Source organism: Phragmites australis, chromosome 5, assembly GCF_958298935.1.
Source record: "Phragmites australis chromosome 5, lpPhrAust1.1, whole genome shotgun sequence".
Classification (NCBI taxonomy): domain Eukaryota; kingdom Viridiplantae; phylum Streptophyta; class Magnoliopsida; order Poales; family Poaceae; genus Phragmites; species Phragmites australis.
The window spans coordinates 22,859,401-22,868,526 of NC_084925.1; the positions used below are offsets into that span (position 1 = coordinate 22,859,401).

General features: G+C 40.7%; 1 protein-coding gene across 1 annotated transcript; it reads left to right on the forward strand.

Moving 5' to 3' along the window:
- Window positions 1–4,242: 4,242 nt before the first annotated feature.
- On the forward strand, window positions 4,243–8,681 carry LOC133918940 (U-box domain-containing protein 9-like). The gene is made up of 2 exons (XM_062363080.1): window positions 4,243–4,845; window positions 7,428–8,681. Exons 1-2 carry the CDS (start codon window positions 4,552–4,554, stop codon window positions 8,508–8,510), a joined length of 1,377 nt encoding a protein of 458 aa, XP_062219064.1. The 5' UTR covers window positions 4,243–4,551; the 3' UTR covers window positions 8,511–8,681.
- Window positions 8,682–9,126: the final 445 nt, after the last annotated feature.

The following is a 9,126-nucleotide window of genomic DNA, read 5'->3' on the forward strand; positions in this document are numbered from 1 at the left end:
TGGACTCTAACTCAACAATGCAGAAACTGAAAATAAAATTGCGAAGGGCACAAAGTTGTTTGGATAGCGAAAAAACTAAGATAAAAAAATCCTTCTTTTTTGTAGGGCAATTTTCTGGACTCTAGTTAATGGAACACGACGAAACAAAGGGGATAACTGAGATTACCTAAAAGGCAAACCAAAGCTCTGACACCGGTTGATGTGAGTTTACCCGATCTTCCTAAGGTAATATGATAAGTCGATTTGATAGAGTTTCGATGTTGATGATCCAAAGGCTCCGACAGAACAGATCGAGAACCCTCGTAACCATTACATCACTAATATGTGGTTATCAGTTGTGTCAAGATGCGGTTGACTTCGTCAAGAAGGTTTTTTCTGCTATGGAATTGAGAACACAAGTAAAAACAGGTAGGTGCAATCTGAATATTACTGATTACCAATGAAATACTCAAGTTTGGGTTCTACAAATCGATAAATGGTAAAACTGTCTAAAATAGAATAATCTAAGTAAAATCCGAGCCTAAACTACGATAGCAACTGAGTATATATAGAGGGATGTGAAGAGGTCACCCTAGTGTTGTGTGGGCCTGAGAAGAGACAAACACAACCTAGACTCCAACCTCGAAAAGATTACATGACTCGACAAAGTCCAAAATGGTGACGCAACATATTATTCATTCTACTCTGACTAAATTATAAGGAATATTTGGTCAAATATAGATACATTGAAAATAGCTTGTCATAAGCTTTTTAGCAAGTCTAAGAACGACTCAATTGGATTCCGTATGCGAGAGTTATGCCTGTTTTACCGACTTGTTATCCCGTACCCATCACCCTAAACGTGTCACTAATGAGAGGTTATTAGTGACGGGTCATAATCTTGACCCATCACTAATGGCTGATGAATATTTTTTGAGTTTTTTAGACACGAAAAAAATCAAAAAAATATTTTTTTTCACCTGAACCATCCTAACACAAGCCACGTTATTTTTCACACTGTTTTCAGTATGGGTTCCGTAGGATTCGAACAAGCAAACTCCCCTCGCGTGTATAGCCCCTTACCATCTTTCCTATCATATAGTTGTGATAGAAATCAAATGTTTTATCATTTTAAACTTTTTTGCTGAAGGTCATTAGTGACAGGTCAGAAACCGTGACCTGTTACTAATGACTGAATAGTAATGACAGGTCGTAATCTTGAACTGTCACTAATAACTAATTTTGCCAAATTTTATCGAGGGTTATAATTTTACATATAAAATTTTACTTTATCCAAATTTGTATTAATATTTTATAAATTTTTGAATATCTAATGCAAACGATCGCAAATTGATAGGTGACTCGGAGTGACTTTAGTAAAATAGGCATAACTTTTACAAATGGATTCGGATTTTGATGTTTTTTTACTCTACTGATATCTACAGAAAAAGTTACATCAATTTCTCTCTGACTTTGTTAGGTTCAGATAATTATTTGATGCTAAATTTGGTCTGATAGATTGAGTTCTCTCCCCGTAAAGTTTCTGTATTATTTTTGGAACACATGTTTGTATCTATAACCGCCATCCATTACATCAAACTTGAGCATAAATATATAATTATTCATATTCTAGTACCGGTGAGATGAGAAAAATAAAAGAAAAAAAAAATATTAGTGAATAGCCTATTGCATTCTATCTATTCTAAAATAAAAGAATATGTAAATCCAACTAATTCGATTTTCTTTCTTCAGATGTAGGTAGTCTTGTTTGATCAAAAGAAATAATAATGAATCCAATCTAATCAATTAAATACTAGGATAAAATAAATAATCAACTCTAATCCAATTAATCAAAATTAATAATAATCAATACCTTAAGTGTTTGACAAATGCTATGTGTTACGAGTACAAGATACAACTCTATATTATTCTTTTTTTCATAATATTGTTTCATTTTTCATTTACTGTTGCTGAGGTGAGAAAAAAATAAGAAATACCATCATTAATAACAGGTTACAATTTGACCCATCACTGATGATAGGCCTAAGATGATCTGTTATAAATAACTTAATTATTAGTGACGAGTCGTAACTTGACATGTCATTATTATCATCGGTGACAAGTAATATTACGACTTATCACTAATAACCACTCATTAGTGATAAATTTATACCAAGTTTCGATTAAATAATATATTAGTGATAAGATGTGGTAAAACATATCATAATAGTTTTTCAAGTGACAGAACCTGATAACCCATTAATAATTTCGTGTGTTCTCTTTTGCTGTTTTTATGCAGTGCCTGTGTCACAGTACGAATGTTTCGTGCGCACGTATATTTTGACTTTTGCAACAATTGCATGTCTCGTGTGCCCATGGCCATGGGGCACCTGCTCTGCTCCTGTTGGTCGGGCACATGATCCAGCGCCGGTGAAGTAGAAACCACTTGTTCTCCTCGTGCAGCCGTGCGCGCCTGCCACCGACACCCCGCGCTCGCTTCCTGATGACCTCCACGCGTCCCTCCAACCCCGGCAGCCGCTAACGTCGTCAAAAAATACGGCGGTCTTGTTGGACTGTTGGTAAGTGGTAACACCTCTTATAGATTTCTCAAAAAAGCGCGTTAGACTACTTTTAATGGAGAGTTTTATAATTTGTTTCCAAAAAATATTATATCAACAAGATAGTAATAATTAATAGCTAAAACACTATTCTACAATGCATATGTCAAGTGATTTCATCTAGATGAAATTACTCGATCTATCTGTTTAATTAACTTATCACATCATAAAAATACTGATGACACCTTTTTAAATAAAAAATATATATAACTCCCATTAAAAGTAGTCTTAAAAAGCAATTGAAGGAAACTTCGACGGCGCACATTTACTGCAAAGAGTTTTTTTGTTAGACGATTTCTATCTAATCTTTGCAAGAAATTTGCATTTCTTGCTAAGAGTCGATGCAAGCGAGTTTTGCTTTCTCATCCTACTGAAAACGGCAGCATCACGTTAAACGGTGGCCCACACGACAGTAGGAGAGAGAGAAAGGAAACACAAAAAATAAAATAAAATTGAAGGAAGAGGAAAACATCATTTAAGAGGCATGAGGTGAGAGGTTCGGACCGAGCAGAGATTAGTCGGCGCCAGCTGTCGGGCGACGCGTCCGCTGCAGGAAGAGCCGCCAGAGCATGGGCCCCACGTAAAAGTGGGCCAGTGTGACCTCATGGGCCCCTCGATCTTTTGATGGGCGGCCCGCCAAGCAGCACGGCATGGGCGTCGCGTCTCCCGCTGCGATCCGCTGAGCCGCTGTGGTGTGCTGCTGTCCTGTCCGTGAACACGCGATTTTCTTCGGTGATTTTTGCGTTGGACACTTGGACTCGAATGTGAATGAGGGAAATATTTGACACCCAAGAGAGCGTCAATCTTACATGTTCTAATGGTTCCGTAATTATCTGCTTATTTAGCTGAACAGAATTACCTTCCCAGAACCGCGTACTCTTCTAGGCGGATTTCAAGGATGAAAATAAGGCACACCGAATGTGTGATACTCGCTGTCCTTGACGAAACGGAAGCGTCGTTGTAGTTTCAGGCACATGGGACATGGAACTCGAGTGTTTCGAGATCACACTTATCCAACTCGAGGGTCGTGAAAAGTATAGTTTCAAAAGAATATTGACATTCTTAATAAGCACCAACGGATGATACTTAATAATGACCCTAGTGCAATATTCTTCATTTGTGGTTTACTAAGAGTTTGTTTGATAAAACTTTAATTCTAATTTTTTTAAGTTAATTATATTTAGCTTTAGAAAATTCTGAGTTAAAACAGTAAACATATTGAAAATCTTTATTGAGTATCATATTTTCATTTTAAATTAAAAATAGATATTTAAATTAAATTATTTTATTTTTAAAATTTAAAATACTATATAAATCTCGAAGTTAGAGCCTTGTTAAATAAAATCCACTAACGTGCTTGAGATCCAGCTCCACCTCTCGTGAAAACAATGCAATGTAGCATCATTTTGTCCAATGCATATTTAATTCACCGATCCAAAATGACTTTGTTGAGGCACACGGGAATAATTCCCATATGCCACTAGTAAATTCCTCTTGTGTCTCTAACATGGGACCGCGAACCAGGTATAACAAAACACATTGATAACATATCTCGAATCGATACATATTTTCAGTAGCATATAAAGAAGGGATGCCCTGGCACTGACTCGCAGAAATATTAATGCCAGGCCTTAAAAAAAGAATAATATGGGTGCTCAACTCTTGCATCTAGAATGCTCCAGCAGTGCAGCACACCGTTCCTAATGACGGGATCAAGCGGCGTCCACCCAAGCATAAAACCGCCCTCTAATCTTAACCCACCAGCACTCATCACCCCGCCCTCCTCAGTTCCTCCTCACCACCTCCGCTTCATCCCTTCTCCCTCTCCTTCCCGGCTTCCCCTTCCCCCGAGGTGGCCGCCGCGCCCATGTCCACCGGAGCCCGGACAGACAAGCCCGGCCCCCACTGCGACCGCGAGGCCTAGCAGTGTTATTGGCTACCCGGGGGGGTGGGGATGGCGAAGCCGACGCCGGTGGCCAAGGCGGAGGAGACGGCGGCGCTGCGGCGCCGGCTGCGGCGGCTAGTGGCCGCGGTCGCCGCTGGGAGCGCGGACGCGGAGGCCTTCGACGAGACGGCGGAGGCACTGGCCGCGCTCAGGGACGCCGAGCTCGGCCACCGCAAGGATCGCGCCGGCGGCGGCGCGGTTGGAGGGAGGAGTGCCGCCTCGGAGACCGTTGTGCCGGAGCAGTTTTTGTGCCCGATCTCCTCGGAGATCATGAGGGATCCCGTCGTCCTCGCGTCCGGCCAGGTACTTTGCCTTCCCGCGGCTCTCGTCCCTCTCGCGCTGCGGGGTTGGATTGGCTGGCCATTACTAGTCAAAATCGTGTTCGTTGTTTGGGATTTGGGGGTTTGCCAGGAAAATCGCCGTTCCTCAATCCGTCATTAGGTTGGGGGCATGAAGAGTGATTAGCGTTACTGCGATTTTTTTTTTTAAAAAAAATTGAAGTGCGATTTTATTGGATTTTTTTTCAGTGATCGAGTGGATAGATTTTGATTGCCTTTCAGCGTTTAATGGTTGTTTCTTCAGTTATCTCCACCGCTTAGCTCTTTCTGATTGCTTTTCTCCTGTCCTCTTTCGTTCTCGGTGCTTCTGCGACGTTTGAACCTCCAAACAGGACTAATTAAATTTGTGGTGTGCCAGAAGCTTCTGATGATACCACCACCTGTCCCTTTCGTGCCCCACGACAGTTTTGTTTTTATCCTCTTATTTCTTTCTGGATCTTTTTTCCTTTGCTAACTTTTCTTTTTGCTCGTGATTCGCCGCTCGTCCGTGATGTGATTGCGGTTGCTGAACAGAGTTTTCAAAATTTTCTGTGTATTATTCTTAGCTGCTGTGTTAGTTACGGACGGATTTTCCTTTTGTTCATGGATTATTCTACTGAGGCGAGCATTAAAACTTTCTCTTTCGGCGCTTCCGTTGCTTTTGTCTTGCGATTAACCGGTGAACATTCTTCACACAAGGGCTAAATTAATTCTTTTTTTTTCTGAGCAGTAAATCATACTGTTTTCTGTGCCGTTATTAAATTTTAATCTTTTGTTGAGCAAAAACTGCTTCCTTTTTCTGTGTTGAAAATGAAGACTTCGAATTGCTGATTTCTTCATTATTTTAGCAGCTCCCTGTTGTACTTTCTCTACAGAAGTATGCAGAGATGAACCTATTTGGAGTTTCGTCCTCTTTGCTACGCAACCGCGTGCGCTTCTTCTCCATCTTCCTGAGATAACGTACTGGATGAGACCCGGCATTTATGACCTGGATTTGGAATCAGGACATTTTATTAGTATGTGTATCACTCTGATCGTCTGGCGCTCCCATTCTCGGACAGTGCATGTGACTTTGAGTTGTTGCCATCGCCATCCTTGCTTGCCGTTCCTCTCCTCTTTTTCGGATTGGAATATCATTAAAAGATTCAGCTTTATGGTTTTGGATTTCGTTTTCATCTTTCTGTCGGTGTGATGACATGGCACTGGTCCTTGTTTTCAAACTTTCATGCCCACCATTAACTTTGTAGCCTGATTTAGTTGTTTAAGTTTTGTTAGTTTGAGTTTCAGTTTTTAAATTTTTCTGAAAAGTTGTGCTTCTAAAATAATAACTGTTTTTAAAAATAGACGGTTGACTTTTACAATAAATTTTTGACATTTTAGCCTATAGCTTCTCAGAAAAATATATCTGGACAAGTCTTTTAGCTTTAATTTATTTTTCTTATAAGCAGGTTTTTAATTTTTAAAGTCATTTCTTTATAATCCTGTTTGGTACTTCAGTTTTTTTTTTCGCTTCTGCAGCTTCAGAAGCAGAATCAGAAGGAGAAGCAGAAAATAAATAAGACCATAGTTGTTCTTAGTGCTTGTTTTTATTTGCTTCATACCTCAATTGAAGTTAACGTCTTTGTGATTTTAAACCACCAAAATCCGCAAGGGGATGAAGCTGTATATATTATATACTTATGCTGAATCAACAAATAAAATTTGCATTTATAAAAAATTTATGCAATGGGTGTATTATGTTGAATTCGCAATTTTTTTTGCAATTATAAGATGTTATGTAATAGATTAAAGGGTGTAATACCACTGTTCTTCAGTGGAGTTACTGTTTAAAGATCGAGTTTTAAATATTATTTTGGACAATAGGTTTTAACACTGCAATTGCATGTCCCTTTCAAAGATGTGCTGTATTCCATACTAGCTCTGCAGTATTAGACTTAGTCCTACCTTGTCGATGTGCATACTAATTTTTTCTTTCAAACGCCCTATGAACAATGATGAGCTAGGTCTTCATCAAATCTTAATTTTCCCTTCAGTTGTGATCAAATAAGTCTGATGGACGAGAGTTTTGTTTGTAATGTCTTTGTAAGAAAAAGTTGGTATGCCACTGCTCTTCAGGAAAAATAGGTCAATTTAGACTCTTGAACAAAATTCTTGTTACACCAGCTTCATTTTCCTGGCTGCAGTCCCTTATTTGGCACTGTGCACTAATGATTGATATGATTTAACAAAGTTCTCTTTATAATAACTCATACTTCCTGTGGTCCCTGATTTTGACATTGTGTATTGATGCATTCATATCCTTTTGTTTGTCATGGATCCAAATGATGTATTGGTTTAGCATAATGGTTAATAAAAATAAAAAATCAGCTAGTGTGCTACATAGAATTGTATGCTTACTGAACAGTCATGTAGCTTATGAGTTTTGAATATCTATCGTAAGTAGTTGCTGTCTTCGCTACTGCATTGACATGTAAATTTCAGTTGAATAGTCGTAGTATCAGTAATATAGGAAAACATAGTGTTTTTTTTAGATGCAAGCTTGAGATAACTATTCTACACCTTGTGCAGACGTATGATCGTCGCTTCATTCAAGAATGGTTAAGTGCTGGAAACCGGACATGTCCACAGACTCAGCAAGTCCTTTCATATACAATTCTCATCCCGAACCACCTTGTTAGAAGCATGATCTCACAGTGGTGCACTGAGAATGGGATGACTCTGCCACAAGTTGAGCACCAAGAAGATCTGGTCACGAACAATGAACGGAAGACATTCAGTAAAATATTTGACAGGATTAAATCTCCATCAGACCTATGTGAGCAGAGGAAAGCTATTAAAGATCTCAGGCTGCTGACTAAGTGCAACAGCTCATTACGAGCAGCCATTGGAGAGAAACCGGATTCAATCTCACAAATGATTTCTGTTGTATCCAACACAGAGCTAGAGAACAATGCAGAAGTTCTGGAAGATATGGTGACAACAATTCTTAATCTTTCGATTCATGAGAGCAACAAGAAGATCATTGGAGATGACCCATTAGCAATCCCGTTCCTAATAAGGGCCTTACAGTCAGGAACCATGGAGGCCTGCAGCAACGCAGCAGCTGCCATCTTCAGTTTGTCTGCTCTTAACAACAACAAGGCGAAGATTGGTGAACTAGGCGCAATGAGACCTCTGGTGGATCTCCTCGAACATGGCAACATGATAGCAAAGAAAGACGCGGCGTCAGCTATCTTCAATCTCTGCATGCTGCACGAGAACAAGTCAAGAGCCACCAAAAGCGGAGTCATTGACGTGACGCTGAAGGCCATCGGCGACGAGTCGCTCGTTGACGAATCCTTGGCCATCCTTGCTCTGCTGTCGAGCGATCACGAGACGGTGGAGGAGATCGGCGAGACTGGCGGCGTGGCCTCCATGCTCTGCGTCATAAAGGAGGACCAGTGCAAGCGCAACAAGGAGAATGCGGTAGCGGTCCTCTTCTCGATCTGCATGTACGACCGCACGAAGCTGCGGGAGGTCACGGAGGACGAGAACCTGAATGGCTCCCTGGCCTGGCTCGCGCAGAACGGCACCTCGAGGGCGAGGCGGAAGGCCGCCGGGATCCTCGACAAGATGAAGAGGACCATGCACAACACGCATTACTCCTGCTAGTGCCCGCCACAGCTAGGAGAATAAGGGAGGGGAGTGTTGCTTCGCTGTATATATTCAGCTGCATATATAGCTACTCTTTTGTTTGGTACATATGGGATTACAGTTTCGGTCTTTCGGAGTAAGTAGCGGAGGTGCTGGTTTTTTCTCTGAAAACGTTCGCATTCATCTTCATCTGAAATTTGCAGTTGGCATGTTTCTGCAGGGTTTGTCAGTTGGTCTTGAAGCACTTTTGGTGCTAGCCATGAGTTTTGCTCGCATCAGACCGGTTTTCATTTGGCCATTATTTTCTATGTTTTTTTTTCCTCCTGAGCAGACCTTGAACATTCTGCATGTGTGATCGGTCGCTGGGACGTATAATTCACGTGTTGTCAAATCAGATACCTAATCTGCTGACTTGTAAAAAAATGTTGGAAATCTTTTTCAGGTCTGCCGGTGAGCATTCTCCGGCTGTCATGAGCCCATGATAATCACTGTGCGCATACAGTCTGAACTCTGTCTGAGAATGTTGAGGTCAAGTCAGACATTGCCGTTGCGTTTATGCCTGGTCGTTGTCGTTCACCTGTTGGTGCCACTGCTTTTGACTCCAAAAACTGGTTACGAAATTCTTTTGCTATTC

What these genes read in the sequence shown, in the direction of transcription:
- LOC133918940 (XM_062363080.1), top strand. Translation starts at nt 4,552, where the DNA reads ATGGCGAAGCCGACGCCGGTGGCCAAGGCGGAGGAGACGGCGGCGCTG. An exon ending in TCGTCCTCGCGTCCGGCCAG is followed by an intron (nt 4,846 to 7,427) that starts GTACTTTGCCTT and finishes CACCTTGTGCAG; the next exon opens with ACGTATGATCGTCGCTTCAT.